The 25053-nt window shown below is 41.6% G+C and overlaps 1 protein-coding gene across 4 annotated transcripts in view; it reads right to left on the bottom strand.

Moving 5' to 3' along the window:
• Nucleotides 1–25053, bottom strand: part of GFRA1 (GDNF family receptor alpha 1) — a 236171-nt gene that overhangs the window by 40786 nt on the left and 170332 nt on the right. For all 4 annotated transcript variants that reach the window (XM_038758440.1, XM_038758442.1, XM_038758441.1 and 1 more), the window contains 2 exons: nucleotides 9756–9865; nucleotides 3243–3377 (listed from right to left, as the gene is read on the bottom strand). In XM_038758440.1, the coding sequence (XP_038614368.1) occupies nucleotides 3243–3377; nucleotides 9756–9865 (245 nt within the window). The remainder of the gene's footprint in view (nucleotides 1–3242; nucleotides 3378–9755; nucleotides 9866–25053) is intronic.

Genomic DNA, 25053 nt, shown 5'->3' with positions numbered 1-25053 from the left:
ATTCTAGACTCCTGTTGAAATGGGCTACTACTATCTTATAGTTGCTTAGCTCAAAATGCAGGCAGCGAGTTCACTATACCACATATACATGTGCTGGACACTTTTCCTGCTGCTAGATCCACTTTCCCTTCCATTAATGGGCATATGGCTTGTTAAATACAATGTCCTTTCAAATAAACAGAAGGGCACATGAGTTGAAATAGTGTTAATGGTGTGTGTGGAAGATGAGCCACAGTGCAGTGACAAGTGTTCTATCAGTTGGAAGGGAATGGTCCAAGTTGGTGGCCTGTCACCTTTTTAGGAATTGATCTGTCACATAGCTCAATGCTGGCATAATTCTGCTGTTTCCAGGGTTAACTTTGTAAACTATTGCATCGACAAAGTCAGCTCTGGTGCAAATTGCCATCCGCTCTCGCAATAACTTAATTTATAAATCTGAGAATCTAACAATTTGAAGGCAGTCTTTATAGTGCACTTGCCATAAAACATTCTCAAAATCCCTTCTGCAGGAAGTCTAAATGGAGCTTCTGTGAAATATTCCAATATATTTTCAGACTTTATTTTTATTGAAAGGCCATTAGCCCTTCATTTTCCCTCCTCACTGAAATGCTATTAACCATGGACACCTTTAATTTCTTCACAAAGTGAAGGTCTCCCAGTTAGAGTGAAGGTAATTTTTCTCACCGTGACCTCTATTGTCACTGCTTCATCTTCACTGAAACTTGTATTCGGCCAGCAACAGAATAGGATAGGAGAGATTACTGTGTCTTTAAGAAAATGAAAACGTTTTGCCAGAATGAATATACCTACAAATAATCTGGTCCAGGGCCCTGATTCCACACACAGGTGAAAGACAAAACCATTGAGAACTGATGCTCTTCACTATCCTATTTTGAGTAGCTGTTTTTTTTCTTTTAGAGCTCCAGCGATAACGATCTCACAGCTACTTCCAGTAGCCTATTCCACTGTTTTATTACTCCTGATAGTCACTACATTCTTTCTTATGTTCACCTAAACTCTTATGATTTAAGTCCATTTCCAGTCCTCTGCCAACCTGGAGATCACAAGGCAGAATTTTCATCCCATGAAGACTGGCACTATGTTCTCTACAACCCTGCCCTTCTGATCTCATCACTTTAACCTTTCATCATAGGATCTACATTTTCAGCCCTCCAATGATTCCTGCGACCTCTTTTTTGACATTCTACAGTTTTTTTATTACCTATTTCAAAGGCAGTGACCACAATTACACTTCTCTAACTATGTTTTTGTATAGGGATCCTGTTCTATGGCACTATTCTCTCCCCAGTACTTAATACAATGCTCTACACACACTAAGCCCTCAAAGCCCACCAATTGATTGTTCTGTCCTTCCAAGCCTCCCAAAGGGCCATCATTAGAGAAGGAATAGTGGGCTGGATGAACCATCAATCAAACTCATATTCTTGGGCTCAAAGCAGGGATAGTGAAAGGAATTATTTCTGAACTCTGACTTACCATACTTCTATTAATGACTTCCATTCTTGTAGATTTTTTTTTCTCAAAAATCACAGCACTACATTGCCAGCTAATGATCAACTAGTGGCTGACTGTGGCTCCCAAGGCTTTTACTGCTGCTATTCTTGTGTCTAGCTCATCTGGAAATTGTATTGGTTTTTGTTCTTAGGAGTGTACTACCCTATATAGGATTTGATTCCTTTTGCTTAGGGTGATTTTTCCAATTTACCCAGGAGACTTAACATTTGTCACCAGTCTTCAATGTGTGGAGAGCCTCCATCAATTTAATGTCATCTGCACATTTAATGAGAAGTCTCTTGCTTCTTTTACCTAGGTCACCGATAAGGGTTCTGCACGGAACCAGACCTAAGACAATCCCCAGAGGACATTGCTGGATCCACCCCCCAGATTTCTCATGTGAATGGGTCCAATTTTCCCACTGAGGTTAGCATCCAAAGGCAATAACCAGATGTCCAAATTGGAAGCACTAAAATGAATCCGAGGCACCCTGTAACCTGATGTAAGCACTCCATTTTAAAATGTGGACAGTCACGTTATTCTAAAGGGAAGGTAGAAAGACTGGCCACCATCACTTCTTAAGTAAAACGTTTCACATTTTTTTTAATGCCCACTGTCTAAATTTGAGGGTGAGCAGAAATTCAGGGCATCTCCCCTCAGGGTAAGTAGCATATGTGAACAAAATAATATAGAAATAAAAATACTATTCATCTTAAGAGGGGTATCTCAAAATTTCTGCTCACCCTGTTCACAAAAGTCTCTAAGACCCAATGTCTGTTCAAAATATCCCTGAGGAACTGGAGCATGAAGTCATAGGGAAAGTCAGTGTTTAGAGGTGGTCAGTACTGGAACTAGATTTGATCTTGATTCCTAGACATGAGATCATGCTTGAAAAACATTGTCAAGCTGTGTTCCTGACACACAATCTGGACACAAAGTTGTCCAGACCTACAAAAGGTCACTAGCACTTCAATCTTGTAATGTTTATGTGTGATATTGAAATAGTTTCAATATGACTGGGGATAGTCTGGCAAACCGAGAGTAAAAACTACAGCAGTAATGTGTGAATCCTTGTCTGGCTAGTGACCTCTCCTGAGGCACTGCACATCAATCCTATAACTGCTCCATCCCCTGGGGGAGACCTTTTCAAAGTCAGACCATAGACATGCCTGAAATGCATAAAATGTTCCCAAATAAGGATTCACACAGCTGTTGAAGTCCTAAAGTGATATGCTCAGTGAATTCACTCTCAGCACTTCAGCCTAGGAAAGGATTTTGGATTTATCTGTGAGCCAACATAGAGCATCCAGGAAAACACTGATGTTAAAATTCCATTTGTTATATGAAAGCCTTTTGAAGCTTAATCCATCTAATTCATCTGCGTTCCTCAAACTGGATATTCCACCCAGGTTTTAAGATCCTTTGGAACAGGCAGACTTCTAGATGCCAAGATCAAAATTTGATCTGTGAATGGACACATATTCCCCTCCCTCCAACATTATGTGCCTAAATCTTTCGGGCTGCCCTCTCCAGCCTCCTAAACTCAGGCTTTGCAGAGAACAATTCATCATGTGATCAGGTAGATTTTGTACTCCTCACAACACTCCCTGTCCTCTGCTGAATTATCCTAAGCACCAACAGAAACAGAGGTTCCTTAGAGGTGTGCTCTTGTTAGAAAAAAAATAACTAAGCATAGAGGAGCAAGCTGAATTAAATGTTTTACTCACTAAGGCATGTATTGTCCTTGAAGAAATTCAGAAATTTCAGGCATTCTTCTAAATCATTGCCACTGTTGTTACAATCACACCATGGAGCCACACTCAGGCTGTTGGAGTCTATGTAGTTGGGCGTCATGACAGTACCTAATGGGCAAAGACAGGTTATTGCGGTAACAATGGGATTGCACATCATCAGTCAAGCACTGGTATTTAGTTAGAGCTAACAGTGCACAGGGCACTGTACTAAGTGCTTGTGAAAATACATACAGAGTTGGTAGACATGATTCCTGCTCACAAGCAGCTTACAGTCATCCTAAGAAACAAATGAGGATAATTCCATGATGAGTAACAGCAACCCCTGTGTATTCTAAGTAGTAAATTAAGGTGAGCATAGCCTTTATTTTTCATTTAACTGGAAACAAAAACTAATTCAGACATTTACTGTGAAATGGGTGTTGCAATTCTCTGAGTTCCAGTTTGTTTTTGAGGTTTTTTTTAATTAAAGCGTTAAGGATTCTAAAGTTAACTGGAGAAAAAACATGGACTACAAGAGCTTATGTCTTGAATTTTCTTTAAAAATTAATTAATTTTCATAAAAAGACATGAAATTGTTTGTATTTCTAATAATTTCAACCCCATTTCCTTTGGGGAGTGGGAATGCTTTTTTAAGGAGATGTTGCCAAACTTCTGATGGCCCTTACTGGTAGTACAAAATCTATGATGAGTATTGAACATTCTCTGTTGACGGCACTACCATCCTTCCCGTCTCACAAGCCCGCAACCTTGGTGTCATCCTCGACTCCGCTCTCTCATTCACCCCTCACATCCAAGCTGTCACCAAAACCTGCCGGTCTCAGCTCCGCAACATTGCCAAGATCCGCCCTTTCCTCTCCATCCAAACTGCTACCCTGCTCATTCAAGCTCTCATCCTATCCCGTCTGGACTACTGCACCAGCCTTCTCTCTGATCTCCCATCCTCGTGTCTCTCTCCACTTCAATCCATACTTCATGCTGCTGCCCGGATTATCTTTGTCCAGAAACGCTCTGGGCATATTACTCCCCTCCTCAAAAATCTCCAGTGGCTACCAATCAATCTGCGCATCAGGCAGAAACTCCTCACCCTGGGCTTCAAGGCTGTCCATCACCTCGCCCCCTCCTACCTCACCTCCCTTCTCTCCTTCTACTGCCCAGCCCGCAACCTCCGCTCCTCCACCGCTAATCTCCTCACTGTACCTTGTTCTCGCCTCTCCCGCCGTCGACCCCCGGCCCACGTCATCCCCCGGGCCTGGAATGCCCTCCCTCTGCCCCTCCGCCAAGCTAGCTCTCTTCCTCCCTTCAAGGCCCTGCTGAGAGCTCACCTCCTCCAGGAGGCCTTCCCAGACTGAGCCCCTTCCTTCCTCTCCCCCTCGTCCCCCTCTCCATCCCCCCATCTTACCTCCTTCCCTTCCCCACAGCACCTGTATATATTATATATGGTTGTACATATTTATTACTCTATTTATTTATTTATTTATTTATTTATTTATTTTACTTGTACATTTCTATCCTATTTATTTTATTTTGTTGGTATGTTTGGTTCTGTTCTCTGTCTCCCCCTTTTAGACTGTGAGCCCACTGTTGGGTAGGGACTGTCTCTATGTGTTGCCAATTTGTACTTCCCAAGCGCTTAGTACAGTGCTCTGCACATAGTAAGCGCTCAATAAATACGATTGATTGATTGATTGATTTTGCACAGTTGAGGTTCAAGTTCAAGGTTCAGCTGAGGTTAAAAAAAGAATCAGTGCAGCAGAAAATGCTGAAATAATTCTCCTCTCTTTGGGGCTTACTATGTGGTAAATTTGTGTCAATTGAAAGAGATGTGATCCAGCAATGAACCTCTTATTTACATTAATATAAATTTTTCCCTTAAATACCAAAATACTCTTCACAGGGGTTGGTGGCCCAGCAGAGAATATGATAACATTGCCATGAGAAACCAATACTAAATAGGGAATTACAGCCAATAGCAAGCTCTGTCTGTTATACTGTTATATAGTATTCTCCCAAGCACTTAGTACAGTACTCTGCACACAGAAAGCACTCAATAAAGACAGCTGACTGACTGACTGGACTAAGACCTTTGTGCCACTAACTAGTTTTTTCCCAGGTTTCATAAACCCAGCGAATTAGAGGGTGGCCAATAGCACACCAGTGCAAAACAAAAATCAGCACATTTCACACCTGCAGCATTGCTTTAAAAGGCATAGAAGTGTGAGTCTCTTAGTAGAGCGAGGACAGTATGATAGATCCTCAAAGGGATCATTTTTTTGCACCTTGTATAAGAAAACAGAAACCAAATTATTTTTGTTTTAATGCTGACCAATCAGTTGAATGCTATTTTTTTGAATTTTTAGACCTTGGAAAAAGGACATGTTAATAAAACTGATATTTATAAAGTGGAAGAGACGACGTAAAAAAATGAGTGCTTATTGCTCAAGCTCATTAAAACTTAAGAGTAGATAAACACTTCCTAGGGCCAACATCTGTTCTTTTGGAGGAGAAAATAAGCAGTGCAAATTCTGAGTTTTTTCTAAAAAAAAAAAAAAATATCAACAGCCACAGAAGTATTTGTTGAGTACCAAGTGGGTGGAGTGCTGAATTGGGCCCTGTTATGCTCAGAGCATTCTACTGGGTGCTTAGGGACCATACAAAAGGAATATAAGGCATGCAGTCTCTGCATTCAAAGAAAACTTTCTTTCTTTTCAATCACATTTATTAACTGACTGATCGGACAAAGACTATCATGCCACTAACTAGTTTTTTCCCAGGTATTAACTGAATGCTTACTGTGTGCAAAGCACTGTACTAAGTGCTTGGGAGAGTATAATATAACCATAAACAGACACATGCCCTACCCACAATGAGATCACAGTCTAGAGGCTTTAAAAGGTCCCCTGGCCTTAAAATATCCCCAACTGATGAGTGGTATTTTTTAAGTGCTTGCTGGGTGCAAATTAATTTCTGCATCTGACCAATGTACTCCAATTACTACAACTTGAAAACTGTCAACCAATATGCAAAAATATCTGTAAAGGTCTTTCCTTTCTTATGACTTGAACCACTTATGTCAGGGAGAAGTAGGGGAACCAGGTGTTTTAAGTTCCTATAGTAGAACTTAGAAAAACAAGAACTGCAGAACTCAACATATTTAAGTTTCCAACCAGGTGCTATTGTAAACAAAGATAAGTGACGCTAATATAGATCACTGTTGTTGATAATGTTGCCACTTCAGTACTGGGTATAGCCTAAATAAACAGCGTAACCTAAAACATTTTGTTTTGTGGTTAGAAATGGAAAAATATTTTGACCACTAAATAGAGGGCTAGACTGCCAAAGAGAAACCTGGAATCATGAAGAGTTTCTTGAAGAAACTTATGCCCCCGAAAGAATAAAATGCAGAGTTATAATATTTTTTTTCCAATAAAACATAGCTCCAGAATTACCAGTCCTATCTGTCGATAGGAAGGAATAGGAATAAGACTCATCAACAATTTTTTTCCTAGAGACCAGAAAGAAAGTGCTTTCTCCAGCTTCTCCCCCCAACAATTACCTTTTCTCATCCTAGCCATTTACTCTACTGCTTCCTCCCTTGTTTGTTGATTGTTTACTCCTTCCCCCAATTTACAGAGGTAGTTATGCCTATCTGGAAAAAATCATAAGCTGTGGCAATGAGTTCCATGAAAACACTTGAAAATTTTTATTTCTGGATTGTCTTCACAGTATCTTCAATGGTTCAAAAGGAAGAAAATGCTTGGACTTGGCATTGGCTAGCATGGGTAGGTGACCAGCTCAATCAATGCCCACCCAATACCTGCTCAAAACATGCACTGTAATGGGCCAATTACATCCTATTATCCTCCTGACAACTATGATTTCCTTTCCTTTCTAGCCTTCACTTTGTTGTCTAAGATGCCAATTACAGTAATACTGAAATCCAAAGAGCATCCTGCAATCTTCTCTTCCTACCAAACATTACCTCTGACTTGCCACCACGTCTCTCCCCTTCTTTTCCTCTCCCCCATCCTTTACCTTTACTCTGAAAATATTCTCCTTTTCTCTTGGCTCATGACAGAGGGAGAATGGTGTTTCTATGAGTACACTTCTAGAGAAGCAGCATGGCTCAGTGGAAAGTGTACAGGCTTTGGAGTCAGAGGTCATGGGTTCAAATCCCAGCTCCGCCACTTGTCAGCTGTGTGACATTGGGCAAGTCACTTCACTTCTCTGTGCCTCAGTTACCTCATCTGGAAAACGGGGAACAGGACTGTGACAACCTGTGGGACAACCTGATCACCTTGTAGCCTCCCAGTGCTTAGAACAGTGCTTTGCACATAGTAAGTGCTTAATAAATGCCATTATTATTATTACTTTCAATGAGCACTTAATATATGCAGAGCACTATATTAAGGGCTTCGGAGAGTACAATGTAACAGTAAACTGTACTAAATACTGTATACTGTAGTAAATACTGAAGTGGATACAAGATAATCAGGTTGGTCACCGACCCTGTCCCAGTTGGGGCTCACAATGAATAGTGGATAGAGCACGGGCCTGGGAGTCAGAAGGTCGTGGGTTATAATCCCGGCTCTGCCACTTGTCTGTGAGGTCTTGGGCAAGTCACTTCACTTCTCTGTGCCTCAGTTCCCTCATCTTTAAAATGGGGGCTAAGACTGTGAGCCCCATGTGGGACCTGGACTGTGTCTAATCTGATTATCCTCTATCTACCTCCGTGCTTAGTACAGTGCCCAGAACACAGTAAGTGCTTAACAAATACTACAATAATAATAATGAGACAAAACATAAGAACTAGGAATATATAGCTCACCCAAATATTAACTCCAGATTAGCTATAGGTAGTAGAGACCAACTCTTCTAACAGGACATTTTTGAGACATGAGATGGCTAGTCCCTTTCCTTATATATCATTTCATTGAGCACACCTGATGGTTCAATTCTACTACAATATGAGCTTATTTCCTCTGCACTTTTCAGCTTATCGATTCATCATACCAGTTTTTTTCACGATGAAGGAACTCTAAGACAATACTGTACTGTCATTTCCCTATCTGTAGTTTACTTTAACTGCTGCCTCCAAATCTATCAGTCAGTGGTATTTATTAACACTTACTGTGTGCAGAGCACTGTACTTAGTGCTTGGGAGAGTGCAATATAAGAGAGTTGGTAGACATGTTCCTTGCCTACAAGACGTTTAGAGTCTAATCTAGTGCTTAGAACAGTGCATGGAACATAGTAAGCACTTAACAAGTACTATTATTTTTTTTTAAACTGAAAACTCCCGAGGACAGGGATTGCCTCCACCAACTCTACTGTACTCTCCCAAGTATTTAGGTTAATAATAATAATAATGGTAATAATAATGGTATTTGTTAAGCACTTACTAGGTGCCATGCACTGTTCTAAGCGCTGGGGTAGATACAAGGTAATCAGGTTGTCCTACGTGGGGTTCACAGGCTTCATTCCCATTTAACAGATGAAGTAACTGAGGCATAGAGAAGTTAAGTGACTTGCCCAAAGTCACACAGCTGACAAGTAGCGGAGCTGGGATTAGAATCCATGACCTCTGACTCCCAAGCCCGTGCTCTTTCCACTAAGCCACACTGCTGAGCTTTCTGCACACTGTAAGCCCTCAATAGATACCACTGATTTGACAGCCCACTGTTTTGTCCATTTAATGTCTGCCTTAAACCTTCTCCCATTCTCACAAATGCCTTAAAGGCTTTCAACCAACTTGCCCACCTAACTGCTCTGTTCACCAACTTGCTCCTTTTGTTTCTCCCAATTGTGCATTCAATTGTTTGTCTATACTATTCTGTCGGTAACCATTTTTAGCCTGTCTCCCATGTCAGAGGGTAAGGCTCTTTAAGGGCAAGGAATGTGCCACTTTTTTTTTGTATTTTTTATGGTACCTATTAAGCACTTACTATGTGTCAAACACTGGGGTAGATACAAGTTAACCAGGCTAGATACAGTCCCTATCCCACATGAGGCTCAAGGTCTAAGTAGGAGGAAGAACTGGTATTAAGTCCCAGTTTTGCAGTTGAGGAAACTGAGGCACAGAGAAGGTGACTTGTGACTTGCCCAAGGTCATACAGCCCACAAGTGGCAGAGCTGGGATTATAATTTATGTCCTCTGGCTCCCAGTCCCGTGCTTTATCCATAGGTCATGCTGCTTCCAAAGTGATTAGCATCATGCATTCCACCATGTGAGTACTTAGTGCTCAGCACAGTGCTCATTAACAGAGCAAGTGCTCAATAAATACTAGCAACTGATTGAAGTGGGAGCTCAATAAATATGAAATTTACTATTCCCTGTAATCCTTCTCTTTCAAGTCTTTAGGAAGGCCCTCATTAAAAACTTCATTAAATTGCATTTAGGGTTTATAAAGTGCCTCAGAACAATTCATGGCATTGGGGCTCAGAGGGATTTGTGTGCCAAAGGGCATTCCCTTCATCCCCAGACCTTACCAATAAGCCCAGAGTAGGCAAGAAGGCAGTCGGCATAGTTTTCCTTCAGGCAGCTACTGACGGACCGTGATTCAGGCTGGCAGTTAGTGAAAAAATCAGCAAGACGAGATCTGTAACATGGGGAGAAAAGATGAATATTTTAAAAATGCAAGCCTCTGGGCAGACTTAACTTTTGCACCTCTCGCTTTGTCAATATTTCTTTTTTCCTTAATCCCATGAATCACACGGTCTTCGACTATTAACACCCTCTCCAAAAGCAAAACATAAACTCAGTGGGTCTGCATCCTTGGGAGTGGATTCTGCAGGCTTCAGCTCTGGCTGAAGCCTTCTCTAGGCATTGGATTTTTCCATTCCTATTTATTTGCATACACTGCTCATTTGCATCTTCCAGAAAGTAAGAACTCTGCCCATCTTTAAAAAATACAGTCGGGAAACCAGGGATTCAGAAGAGGTTTATTTCCTGGAGGAAATGATCTCCACCACTGTGTTCCTTCAATCCTTTCCCTAAGCCACCTTCTCTCACCCACATGCCTTGGGTAGGGAGTGACTGATTCCAGTTGAGAGACATAGAATGCTGCTTTCCCAAACCAACCCTCATGGAGAGAGGAAGGAGTTGAAGGACAAAAAACCCAGACCTCTTTTGGTCTGCTACATTTTCTGCCCTTATTTGTCACACCCAAAGACTACCCCAACTTGGCCCACCCTGAAGAAGAGGGAAAATACAAGTTCTGATTTGGGACAGATGCAGCTTCCTACCCTGGAGGAGAAGCGGCTTTCAGGTGCTGTAAATGCCTCTGGCTGCAGCCAGAGAATTGCAATAAACAAATGCTACAATTATTATCATTATTATTTGGTGTTTGCAGTAATGTGAAGAAACTGGGAATACAAATCACGAGGGAGCCAGGGACATGCAGACAGGTCTGTGGAAAATCCGAGGCACAAGAAATACAGGGCTTGGTTTTTCTCCCATAAATTAGACTGTTTTTATGGGAGAAAGGCAAGTCGCATCGACAGCAGTCCTTATGTCATTTTGGTTTTAAATTGCCCAAGCCATTTTTAGGTAGATTTTGACATTTATAATTTTGCAAGTGTAATGTGGTAGTGCATGGCAAAAGCCTTTATCATAGTGTTTGTTGAATTTACTTGTTTTCCTGGGTGTTCATTTTTTCCCTTCACTCTGCCCAGGGGTCCTAGCTAGATTGTGACTCCACTATGGCTCAGCTCTCTCCTCAGCACTTAGCCTGGTGCCCTGCACACTGTAAACACTTTACAACTGTCCTAACTACTCTTCAACTGCTCACTGCCTGGAAAAGTAAATGGCATAGAGAGGAGACACTTTAGGGCTGGGAATTCCCTAGAGAACAGGTGGAGGGCCTGACTCTGTGTGAATTTAGGGACTTGAACAAAAAACTAACAAGGTGACAGCAGGTTTTAGCTAAAGACTAGGGGATGTGGAAAGGCCAGGAGAACAGACTTGACAAAACTCCAGGGAGGAAGGTGGCTCCAGATCAAGGAAGCACTGTAGGAGTCAGAGGGAAAGCAAATGGACATTGCATGAAAACGAGGAGGGCAGATTAGATTGCTCAAACAAAAACGCCGGCAGATGTGGAAACTGGCAAAATCACAAAGCCAAAAAGAGAAAATGCTTCCGCCCAAATGCTAGGAGACTCAAAAATGAAACGGGCAAATTGGAATGTTTGGCAGTTAGGGAGGATCTTGGCAGAACTGGAATCCCTGAGATAGAGGGGAGGAAAGAAGAGCAATGAGATAGAAAGCTGCCAGGATATGATGGAGTCTCCTGTTGGGAACAGTGGACCAGCCTTCGTTCTGAGACTTCCAGACCAAGAATCTGGGTGGAGGTTGACTATAGCGATGGAGGCAGATCATCACTTGCACTCTCTCACCAGTCATGTTCCCACCAGGGCACAGAATGCAATGAGGCAGGCAGGAGTGCAGCACAACTGCATAGTGCTGGTGAAATTTTTTATGGGCAGAACCCGGTCTCTATACGAAGTGACCACAGTAATAATAATAATAATAATAATGATGGCATTTGTTAAGCACTTATGTGCAAAGCACTGTTCTAAGCACTGGGGAGGATACAAAGTGATCAGATTGTCCCATGTGGGGCTCACAGTCTTCATCCCCATTTTACAGATGAGGTAACTGAGGCACAGAGAAGTTAAGTGACTTGCCCAAAGTCACATAGCTGACAATTGGTGGAGCTGGGGTTTGAACCCAGAGTGCTGATACTGTGCCTTTGTATCAGCCACTTTAACCTTCAGTGTCCACAGGAGTCAGTTATTTTTCAGGATTCTGGCTGAGCCTGTTTAGGTGGTTCTTGGATCAGAAATCTTCACTACAGTTGGCAAAGCCCCAACAATTAGAACAGGGACTAGAATCAAGGGCTCCCAATTCCCTCAGCTGTGTTCTTTCCATAGACCTACAGTTATAGACCCCATAGGACTCTACAGGACCCGGTAGGAACTAGCATTAGAGAAGCAGCGTGGCTCAGTGGAAAGAGCCTGGGCTTTGGAGTCAGAGGTTACAGGTTCAAATCCCGACTCCGCCAATTGTCAGCTGTGTGACTTTGGGCAAGTCACTTCACTTCTCTGTGGCTCAGTTACCTCATCTGTAAAATGGGGGTTAAGACTGTGAGCCACGGGACAACCTGATCACCTTGTAACCTCCCCAGTGCTTAGAACAGTGCTTTGCACATAGTAAGTGCTTAATAAATGCCATTATTATTGTTATTATAATGGGTGCAGAGGCATGGGGAATACCACAATATACAAGGGGCTGGAGGAGCATAACATCCTTTTTAGTGGTTAAAAAGGAAAACATGGAATTTCTGTGGAGGAAAATTCCAACCAAAATTTAGTATCTGTAATCTGGTTACCCTCTTTTCGATCACAAGTCCCCTGTGGGCCAGGAATCAAATCTGAAGACATCTCTCTAGCTTTCTCCAGTCTTTAAAACTGCAGAGAGATCTGCATAATGTAAGCACTTGTGTCTACCAACTCTGTTATATTGTACTCTCTGAAGTGCTTACTTCAGTGCTCTACACACATTAAGCGTTCAATAAATATAACTCGTTGATACCATTACTGCTACATCGGCCATGGGTTGACTGATGGTGTTCAGTCAGTCAATCAATAGTATTTACTAAGTGCTTACTATGTTCAGAGCACTGTTCTAAGCACTTGGTAGACCACAAAACAATAGAATTAGTAGACACACTTCCAGCCCGTAATGGGCTTACAGTCTGGAGTTCAAAGCAAAGGGAACCCCTTCTTCATGTTGCATACGATAAGCATACGGAATTCATTACTGCAGGAAGTTGTGCAGATTATAAAAAAATATCAGCAGGTTCAATCACGGTTTGGAAAAATTCATTGACAAGTGGTCCAAAATGGGTAACAAAGAAGGTAAATCTATGGTTCTACTAAACATCTGATTGCTCCTGGTCAGAGGCACACTACTGAGCTGGTTGAACCACTGTCTAATACCAATGATGTTTAGGTTTGCTTCCAGGGCCTTGGGTGCAAGGATAATAATAATAATTATGGTACTTGTTAAGCGCTTACTATGTCCCAAGTACTGTTCAAGCACTGGAGTATATACAAATTAATCAGGTTGGACACAGTCCCTGTCCCACACTCAATTGCCATTTTTTACAGATGAGGTAACTGAGGCACAGAAAAGTGAAGTGACTTGCCTAGGGTCACACAGCAGATGAGTAGTGGAGCTAGGATTAGAACCCATGACCTTCTGCCTCCCAGGCTCATGCTCTATCCACTACACCATGCTGCTTCTCACATGGAGCACAGCCAACCAAATGACTGCCCCCAGCTGAGTCTTAGAAAATTAGCCCTTTTCTGAAGGGGAAAAAAAGCCAATTCTACTTTCACTTGGGGAAATCTTCTCAAAGAAAACAGGAACACTAATTGCACACATCCTGTACACTACTAGCTGCAAGAAAAAAAGAGGATACTGATAAATTTCAAGCAAGTTTTCTTGAATGGTGGATGGTCTTTTGACAGTGGAAAAAGTATTTTACCTCATGCTTATGAAATGTTGGGAAAGTATTGCATGCAAGATCAATGTATTAAACAGTTAAATGACAATTGCAATTCAGAGTTTAATTCCACTCTAGTCTCATAATCTTTAAGATACAAAACAGTTCACAAACTGGGAAAAGGAAAGAGAACTGGACCACAAATTGAGATATCTTTAACCCCAGTTACTAACTGCCACTATCTGGCTGAGACATCTTAAGCTTGTCCATTTACTTAGTTTCCTCATCTACGGAAAGGAGATGATACTGCCTGCCCTCATGCTCTCAGAAATAGGATGAGCTCCTTAGAAAACAATCTATAGATCCAGAATGCTATAGTCTTCTCTGCTACTACTATGTTCCTGCATGGTGGAATTAAAAACCACAAAGACCTGACAATTTATTTACAGAGAACTTTCAATGTAATCCATTAGTCAGATATTCAGTTGTATTTATTGTGTGCTTATTGGGTAAACAACATTGTACCAAGTGCTTAAGAGAGTACAATTTAGAAGAGTTGGCAGACAGGATCCCTGCCTACACTCTATAGTCTAGGGTGAGATACGGACATGGAAATAAATTATAAACAGGGGAAATCCCAAGGTCAAAGGATATGTACACAAGTGCTGCAGGGCTGAGAATAAGGAAACTATCAAGTGCATAGGTGACACAGAAGAGAGAGGGAATAAGGGAAATATAGACTTAGTTGGGGACGGCCTCTTGGAGGAGATGTGATCTTAGGAGGATTTTGAAGGTGGGGAGAGTGATGGTCTTTCAGATATGAAGGGGAAATAAGATCAAAGTACTATGAGTGGGTTGGCTTTAGAGGAGCAAAGTGTGCAGGTTGGGTTGTTGCAGGAGATTACAGAGGTAAGGTAGGAGGGGGGGGGAGCTGATTGAATACCTTAAAGCTAATGGTAATGAGGTTGTTTGATCAATCAATCAATCAATCAATGCTGAGTGCTTACTATGTGCAGAACACTGTACTGTTTGGGAGAATACAATAGAGTAGCAGACATATTCCCTGCCCACAACGAACTTACAGTCTAGAGGCTGTACTGTCTGCAGTTTGATGCAACCATTGGAGGCTTTTGAGAAGTGAGGAAACATTGACAACTTTTTTTAAGAAAATTATTTGGACAGCAAACTAAAATATGGACTGGAGTGAGGAGAGGCAGGAGGCAGAGAAGTCAGTGAGTGAGGAGGTTGACACAGTCGCCAAAGTGGGATAAGCGCTTGGATCAGAGTGGTAACATTTTGGATGGAGAGGAAAGGGTAGACTCTAGAGATATTGTATAGGTAGAACTGACAAGATTTAGAGACAGTTTGAATATGTAGACTAAAAGAGAGAGATGAGTTGAGGATGATACCAAGGTTAAGGGATTGTGGGACAGGGAAGATTGTGATGTTTTTTATAGTGATGGGAAAGTTGGGGCAAGACAGGATTTGAGTGGAAAGATGAGGCATTCTGTTTTGGACAAATTCAGTTTGAGGTATTGGTAGGAGTGCCAAGGAAAGATGTCCCGAAGGCAGAAGGAAATGCCAGACTATAGAGAAGAAGATAGGTCAGGGCTGGACACACAGATTTGGTAATCGTCATCATAGAGATGGTAGTTGAAGCTGTGGAAGCAAATACGTTCTCCAAGGGAGTGGGTGTAGATGGAGATGACCCAGAATTGAACCTTGAGGGATCCCCACAGTTAGTAGGAGGGAGAGGAGACTGTGAAAGAGACTGAGAAGGAGCGGCCAGGGAAGAGAAGCAGGAGTGGCCAGTGTCACTGAAGCCAAGGTTAAATGATGTTTCCGGGAGAAGGGGGTGGTCCACAGTGTTGAAGGTAGCTGAGAGATCGAGGAGGATTAGGATGGAGTAGAGGCTCTTGGATTGGGCGAGAAGGTTATTTGTAACCTTAGAGAGGGCAGTTTCCATGGTGTTAAGAGGGCACAAGCCAGATTGCAGGGGTCAAGGAGAGAATTGGAAGAGAAGAAGTGGAAGCACCAGGCGTAGACAACCTGTTTGGGGAGTTTGGAGAGGAATGGTAGAAGTCAGATGGGGCAATAACTGGAGGGTGCCATATGGTCAAAGGAGGGGGTTTTTTGTTTTGGTTTTTTGAAGACAGATGATATACATGGGCATGCTTGAAAGCCATGGGGCGTAGGCATTGTAAAGTGAGTAGTTGAAGACTGTGGTCAAGGAGGAAAGAAGGGAGGGGACAATGTTTTGATAAGGTGGTATGGGATAGGGTTGGAGGCACAGGCAGAGGGGGATAGATTTTGAGAGAAGGTGGGAGATCTCTGGAGCTGGGAAGGCTGGGAGAGTTGAAGGAACAGGCAAATTTTAAAATCAGTCATGGGGCATTTTAAATGAGGAGCAAGTTTTTAAAGAGGACAGGGCTGGGGGGGGGGGGAAGCAGGAAAGGTCAGGGATCTCATCTGAGCTCCTTGTGGAGTCCCCATAGAGGATGATATGTCCATCTTTCTTCTGAAGAACTACCTAGCATGATTCCTCTTGGACTCAACATAAAAATAGCAGTGTAGCTATATGACACATTTTTGATTGATTACACTATTCTAGGTGATTTAGGGGAAATTAGGGTATTCAACTTTGGATCAGGAACCAATCCCTCATACTAAAAATAGTTTCTGTGAGGAAAAGGGCCCCACCTTAGCAGCACTGTGCCTAAGATGCAGCTTTCAGGACTGTCTGCAATTTCTCCTGATTGCATATCCATAAGCCTGCAGGGATAGGAAGCTTAACAACAGTTGTGTGAACACATGTGGAACAAGCTGCATGTTTCCACACCTGCATACCAACCCCCAGAATGTGTGCAAAATGGAAAGAACAATCTCAATTTGGTGAATTTCTGTTTATCTAAGCACCTTTCAGTGGCTGTCAATTCCAGTTTCTGGATCTTGAAAGCTACATGAGTTGTATATTTATGCATCTGTTCTTCTTCAGAATATGTAAATAGTCTGTGCTTCACTCCTGAAATTTCCTGAAAAGGGGATTTGATAATTCTTTCTTCAATGTACACTAACAAAACTAAAGAGTGAAATGATATACAGTGAGATTATGAACTTGCTCTCTTGGGATTTTGTTTTAAATCATTACATTTACAAATTACCCTCCCATTCCCATCATTTTGTAAAATTACCATCTCCTTCCTGATTTATATGATCATAAACTTTTCCCGGGAAATAAACCCCCATGAATATAATGAAGACATTATTAGAAGCTCGAAAATATCTTCTTGCAGCTAGGAGACTCTCTTATGAGGATCCTCCAGGTGGAACAACAAGAGGGAGAAAGGAATATGCAACCAGGACCTAATTAGAAGACTCAATTCTGGCCACGTCTCTTCACTTTATTAATAATAATAATGATAATAATAATAATAGTAACGGTATTTGTTAAGTGCTTACTAGCGCTAGGCACTGTATGAAGCACTGGGGTAGATTCAAGCTAATCAGGATGGACACATTCCATGTCCCACACTGGGCTCACACTCTCAATTCCCATTTTACAGATGAGGTAACTGAGGTGCAGAAAAGTGAAGTGACTTACCCAAGGTCACACAGAAGACAAATGTAGCTGGGATTAGAACTCATGTCTTTCTGACTCCCGGGCCTGTGTTCTAACCCCTATGCCATAATGCTTGCCTGTCTACTTGTTTTGTTTTCTGTCTCGCCCTTCTAGACTATGAGCCCGTTGTTGGGTAGGGATTATCTCTTATCTATTGCTGAATTGTACTTTCCAAGCACTTAGTACAGTGCTCTGCACACAGTAAGTGCTCAATAAATACAACTGAATGCACTGGAAAGTGCTCATTCTGTATTTTGTCAGTTGATTTTTCAAAATTATGGAAAAAATTGCAGCCCTACTTACACAGAATGGGGAAGGGAATAATGTAACATGGTGGCTCCCTAAGGGTAAGATTTGGGCTTTGAGTTCCATTTCAAGATTTCCAGATATTTCAAAGTCCTTTAAGTTTTCTTCCACTGAAAACTGGTTTAAGCTGGTCCTTTTTTTTTAAAAAAAAAAAGATATTTGTTAAGCACTTACTATGTTGTCAAGCACAGTACTAAGTACTGGGGTAGATACACTGAGAAGCAGCATGGCTTAGTGGATACTGCAAGGGCCTGGAACTCAGAAGGACCTGAGTTCTAATGCCAGCTCTGCCATATGCTTATTGTGTAACCTCGGGCAAGTCACTTCATTTCCCTGTGCCTGAGTTACCTCATCTGTAAAACAGGGATTGAGACTGTGATCCCCATGTGGGACAGGGACTGTGTCCAACCTAATTAGCTTGTATCAACTCCAGAGCTTAGAACAGTAGTAGGCACATTAGTAAGGACTTAAGTACTATTATTGTTATTATACAAGATAATCAGGTTGGACACAGTCCCTGTCCCACATGGGGTTCACAGTCTAAGTAGGAATGAGTAGTGTCTAATCCCCATTTTACATATGGTGTAATGGAGGCACAAAGAAGTTAAGTAACTTGCCCAAGTGGACAAGTGGCAGACAAGTGGCTGACCTAGGACTAGAACCCAGGTTCTCTGACTCCTAAACCCGTGCTCTTTCCACTAGGCCACACTGTTTTCTATTTTCTGCCTTAACCTAAACTCTCAGATGCAGGTAATGCATGTCCACGCAATGTTTGTTACTCTGAGAAAAGCCGACTCTCTGGAGCTGAAGTCCAATTCTCACCACTGTTAGTTTGAAGGTGTAAGATGATGCATTTTGGAAAATTTCACTTTCTGGTGTCTGAAGGAGCTAAATATTTCATAGAGGGCTCTATATCAGTTTACCTTAAGTTGGCCAGTACTGGTTAGTTTGCTAATTGCTGATTCCACCTATAACAAAGCAATTTTGTGGGGACAAAAAATGCTAATCCTTGACGCAGGAAAATACAATAAAATAAAAACGCCCGGATGGCCGTTCTCTGGTCAGACACAAAACAGAATTTTCTTTTTCTGTTTACAGAAAATTACTGCAGATCACATTTTCTAGAAGCCTGTTTAAGAACATCTGGAAAGCATTCCACAGGAAATCAAACCTATATTAAATATGTTTTGTGGGGATCTGTTTCCTTGAATGTCTTTTAAAATTGCACAATGGGTTTCTTCTGTCCAAAGGGCAAGCAAAACATTTGGCCTGAAAACTGACAGCAAAATTCTTGGCCTAATTTTAACTGAAGAGTACCAACAATTTATTTCTTTATTTTCAGTCTGCAGAAGAGATAAAAAGAATGATTTCAAGATTCCCATCAGCAACTGAACACCAGATAAAATCCTAAAAATGCATTGGCTGTCTGCGCTGGTTACCTTACAACAATCACAAAACAGTACATTTAAACACACAAGTAAAGGGTGAGATAAAGATTCATAAACCTGCCTACATCTCCATCTGTGTGTTTCTTGACCCTTGCCAACTATTTCTCAATCATTTTGTTTTTTTTAAAAAAAACTCAGTTCAATTAATGTTTTAGAATTTTACCCAATCCTGGTCCGCAAATGATTTGAAAGCATATCAGATATCCAAGACTGTCCAATAAGAACTTCTTCCTAGAAACAGGAAGTCATGTTAGCCAAATGCAAGTCAATTTAAATTCCCAGTAATTCAAGTTTGGCTTGCCCTCTGGACCTTGTGACATTCTAGGATACTTGATAAAAAATGTTTTTCTCACTGAGATTACTTAAAGGTTGCTGGCTTTACGAAATGTCAGCAGTTCATGTGCTCACACAAACCAATTAACTACACAATATTTCTGTCCATCTCACACATACACACACCCCCACACCCACACCCACACCCACCCCACTCTCCCCCTCTCTTTTTTTTTTTTTAAAGAAAATTCTGTTCCATGAGAGGATCAAAATCTGCTGAGAGAGAAAACAGAAGGAAAACTGTAAAGAAAAATGAAGGAAACAGTCTTCCTAAGGCATAGTAATTTACCACTCTATGCTGCATTTCAAATCACAATCAATTAATCAATTGCTGTACAAGCAATTAGGGTAGTACAATACAGTAGAGTTGGTAGACACAATCCCTGCCTTCAGGGAGTTTACAATCTAGTGGTTATATGAATTTTGTTAATGGTATGCCCTCAGACTTTTCATTTGAAATTTAGTGAATTTTGTACTTACATGGAATTCTTCACTAGTTAAAAACCGAAAAGCCACCCTAATCCATCCAGCCAGGGACACTGTCTTCAACAATGGCAACAAAATGATTCGAACAGGGATGTGATGTTTATCCTCCTTTCTCTCCATTCTTAAATTAAAGGTATGGAACATTCCCACTTTTCTACTCCCCATCACTAGCCTTCCTGGTAAATTCCCTGTGGGCAAAGAGTGGGCCTGGTGCACAATTTATGCCACTACTATGTTGCCAACTTGTACTTCCCAAGCGCTTAGTACAGTGCTCTGCACACAGTAAGCGCTCAATAAATACGATTGATGCTGATGATGATACTACAATTAACCAGCTATAAACCACTCACCAATCAATTTCTCTTGAACATTTTTCTATCTTTGGTCTACCCAATATATTAAATTCCATATGCTCATCACTTACTCTGTGAAGGATATTGTCCTTTGGTATATTTTTAATCTACTTTGGCAAGCTTCAGTAGGGATCTTGGTATTGTGGATTTTAAATAAATTAATTTCATGTTGGCCCTGTTCATACCCTTTCTGATTTTGTAGACTTCAATCATGTTCACTCTTAGAAAAATGTGAGCTTCTCAATCTCCCTGGTCATTGTGGTTAGCCTTCTCTGTCTTTTCTAAGTCTGCACTACCTTTCTTCCTTTTCTAGTCTGTAAGCTCCAGCGCTTAGAACAGTGCTTTGCACATAGTAAGCGCTTAATAAATTCCATTATTATTATTATTATTATGGGCAGAGAGCATGTCTACCAATTCTTGCATTGTACTCTCCCAAGCTCTTAGTACAGTGCTCTGCTCATAGTAAGTGCCTAATACCACTGATTGATTCTTTAAGACTGTGAGCTCCACATGGGACAGATTGTTTCCACCCTGATTAACTTGTATCTACCCCAGAGCTTAGAACAGAGCTTGACACATAGTAAGCACTCAACAAATACTGTAATTATCAGCACTCAACAAATACTATATTATTATAATTATTATATCTAAACAGAGGCAAGAGTCCACCCAGGATTCCAGGTGGGGATACCATGATTTTATTTGGTACCAAATGAAAGCCTTTTTTCCTTAGTTTTTTATCCCTTTGCCTCTAATGGAGGAGTTTAACAAACTGAAGGAACTCTTCAGCTTCAGTTATGTATGCATTGTCCAAGCACAGATTTTTTATGCCTCCATTCTATAATAATCATTAAGAGCTACAAGGTGTTATCAATGCACTTCTTACATTGCTCTAATAGCTTTCAATCTCTGAGTTGTTTTCATCAACTCTGTCTGGGAGGGGTCTCATCAGTCTTGATGATGGTCTGGCAGACAAACCCTAATTGCCCTCCCCCCATCCCACAACCCCATTGTTAATGGCATTACTTTGTAGATGGGGTTCCTTGTCCAATAAGGCTACTGTGATGTTGTCACTTTCATTCATTCTATCATATTAATTGAGTGCTTACTGTGTGCAGAGCACTGTTATGAGAAGCAGCGTGGCTTAATGGAAAGAGCACAGGTTTGGGAGTCAGAGGTTGTGGGTCATGGGTTCCAATCCCAACTCTGCCACTTGTCAGCTGTGTAACCTTGGACAAATCACTTAGCTTCTCTGTGCCTCAGTTATCTCATCTGTAAAATGGGGATTAAGATTGTGAGCCCCACGTGGGACAACCTGATTACTTTGTATCTATCCTAGTGCTTAGAACAGTGCTTGGCACATAGTATGTGCTTAACAAATACCATCATCATCAATATAATATGCACTTGGTAGAGTACACTGTAACAATAGACACATTCCTTGCACACAAGGAGCTTACAGTCCAGAGGAGTTTACAGTCTAGAGAACCTTATAGTCTCAAGGCCCCTGCAGGTTTCTTTATTCTCCAGGAGTTTGATATTTAACCTAACTGATGGTTCAGAAGCTTTTGTTTATGATGCATATGTAAAGTTAGCTCAAGTTCTGATTGCATGAACCAATGGTCAGTCTGGCTCTACACTCCTTGTAAAGCTACAATGACCAGTATCTGTTTCAAGCCCTGCTAATTTTCCAGATGGAGAAGTCATATTCCTCAGTCACTATTTTCCAGGATCACCAGTGGAACTTTTTTTTCTGGAAGGGCATTACAAAGACAACACTCCAATACAGTGTCCATATATATATATAATACTAGGTTACACATTTAGCAGGAGTTTTGCAACTTGGCCCCTTGAGTTTTTCAAAACTTTCATGAGGATGATCCAGTCCCAGTAATTGAAGATAAGCTCCCTAGGGGCACAGAATGTGTGTTTTGCTTCTGTTGTACTCCCTCAAGTGCTGCTTTGAACTAAGTAAGACTAAATAAATATAGTTGATTGATTGAGCTCTTCATTCTTGAGTGTATCTTTTCCTCATGATTGCTAGTGATTCCACTGATTTCCTAGTCAACTTCCTGAAATGTTTGCTAAATTTGAAGAATTTTTTTTTAATATTACTGGGCTAGGATGTAAGTTCTTTTGACTTTAATCAGTAAAATCATTACTCAAAGCAAATTTGCAAAGCATAGAATGTGGTAAGAAAACACCTCAAACTTTAAGTGGCTTCTCTTTAGTCAGATTTTTTTTTTTCTGTAGACTATATCATTTTGGAAATTGGAAATTTTCAGAAGACAAAGCTATCCTAAAGCTTTCAAACTACTATGCAGTATGTCTCAGGGTGACAGGAAGAGTCTAACAGGGTCATTTTGAAGAAGTAGAAAGACAGACTAGAAAGGAAGAAAGACAAGTGAAGCAGAGAAAGGGGTGAGAAAGGGAAAGGAAGAATGCAAAAGGGAAGGGGAAGGGAGGGATGGAGAGACAGGGTGAGAGGAGAGAGAGAAAAGGAGCTAGAGGGAGAGGGGAAAGGAGAAGGTTGGGGTGGAGGAAGACAGGATCTTCAAAAACCTAAAGGGAGACTCAGGGAAAGGGAGTAGAGGAAATAATAATAATAATAATGTTGGTATTTGTTAAGCACTTACTATGTGCCAAGCACTGTTCTAGGCACTGGGGGAGATACAAGGTAATCAGGTTGTCCCATGTGGGGCTCACAGTCTTCATCCCCATTTGACAGATGAGGTCACTGAGGCACAGAGAAATTAAGTGACTTGCCCAAGGTCACACAGCTGACAAGTGGCAGAGCTGGGATTAGAACCCACAACCTCTGACTCCCAAGCCCAGACTCTTTCCACTAAGCCACGCTGGAAATGAGGGATTAGGGAAGCCTTCTTGGAGGAGATGTGCTTTTGGTAGGATTTTGAAGATGGGGACAGTGGTGGTCTGTTGGACATGAAGGGAGACGGTGTTCCAAGCCAGAAGGAGGATGTGGGCAAGGAGTTAGCAGTAAGATGAATAAGAGCAAAGTACAGTAAGTAGGTTGGTATTAGAGCAGCAAAATGGGTGGGATGGGTTATAGTGGGAAATCATCAAGGTAACCTAGGAGTGGGGAGGGCTGATTAAGTGCCATAAGACAAATAGGGAGAAGTTTCTGTCTGATGCAGAGGTGGATGGGCAACAACTGGAGGTTTTTGAGGACTGGAAAGCCATGGACAAAATGTTTTTTTAGATAAATGATCGGGGCAGCAGTGGAATGGAGTGGGGAGAGACAGGAGGCAGGGAGATCAACAAGGAGGCTGGCGCAGTAGTCAAGATGGGATATGATAAATGCTTAGATCAACATGGTAGCAGTTTGGATGGAGAGGAAAGGGTAGATTTTAGGGTTGTCCTTGTACTTGGATCTGTACCCTGCTTGATATTCACCACACCTTCAGCCCCAGAGCACTTACATACATATACATAATTTATTGTAATGCTTTTCTTTCTCTCTAGACTGTAAATTCTTTGTGGGCAGGGAATGGGTCTACCAACTCTATTGTATGGCACTCTCCCAAGTGATTAGCACATAATAAGCTGTCAAAATATACCACTGTTTGATAGATGTGTTTGAGAAATATTTAGGAAGGACTGGCGACCAAATCTTTTAAACTCACAGGCGGCATACCCTGTAGGTGTAAAGCCAGCTGCCAAGGGTCTTGGGCATTTCTCCTTTGTCCACGCTTGTGCCCCAATACATCGCAAGCCTCTGGGTGCTGCCCTCCAGAGGAAAAAGAAAGGTGGCATTAACTGCTACTTCCCCCAAAAAACCAAAACTACCCATGCTCAGAAGCCCCTAAAAAGAGATGGCGGCCAAAGGGGATTTTGGGCTAATATACTCTGGATTGGGTACTCCTTTTAGACTGTGAGCCCACTGTTGGGTAGGGACTGTCTCTATATGTTGCCAACTTGTACTTCCCAAGCGCTTAGTACAGTGCTCTGCACACAGTAAGCGCTCAATAAATACGATTGATGATAATGGGGAATCTCAACTATACAGACATTGATTGAAAAGCAATTCAGGAGGTCACAGTTCACACAGGCTTTTGGAATGCATTGGGACCAATTTCCAAGTGTTTCTGCACTGCTCTCCCCTGGTTAGCACTCATTCATTCATTCAATAGTATTTATTGAGCGCTTACTGTGTGCAGAGCACTGTACTAAGCACTTGGGAAGTACAAGTTGGCAACATATAGAGACGGTCCCTACGCAACAGTGGGCTCACAGTCTAGAAGGGGGAGACAGAGAACAAAACAAAACATATTAACAAAAAAATAAATAGAATAAATATGTACAAATAAAATAAATAAATAGAGTAATAAATACGCACAAACATATATACAGGTGCTGTGGGGAGGGGAAGGAGGTAAGGTGGGGGGATGGGGAGGAGGAAGAGAGGAAGGAGGGGGCTCAGTCTGGGAAGGCCTCTGAACTCGTAATAACAATAATAATTGTAGTATTTGTTAAGCATTTACTATGTCAGTCGATTGTACTTATTGAGCACTTCCTGTGTGCAGAGCACTGTACTAAGTGTTTGGGCAGTACAGTGTAACAGACACATTCCCTGCCCATAGGCACTGTACTAAGCACTGGGGTAGATACAAAATAATTGGGTTGGACACAGTTCCTGTCCCACATAGGGCTCACAATCTTAATCCCCTTACAGAAGAGGTAAATGAGGCTCAGAGAAGTTAAAAGACTTGCCCAA

Source organism: Tachyglossus aculeatus, chromosome 16 (assembly GCF_015852505.1).
Source record: "Tachyglossus aculeatus isolate mTacAcu1 chromosome 16, mTacAcu1.pri, whole genome shotgun sequence".
NCBI lineage: Eukaryota > Metazoa > Chordata > Mammalia > Monotremata > Tachyglossidae > Tachyglossus > Tachyglossus aculeatus.
The sequence above is the reverse complement of the archived record's forward strand: the minus strand, read 5'-3'. Positions and strand labels throughout refer to the sequence as shown.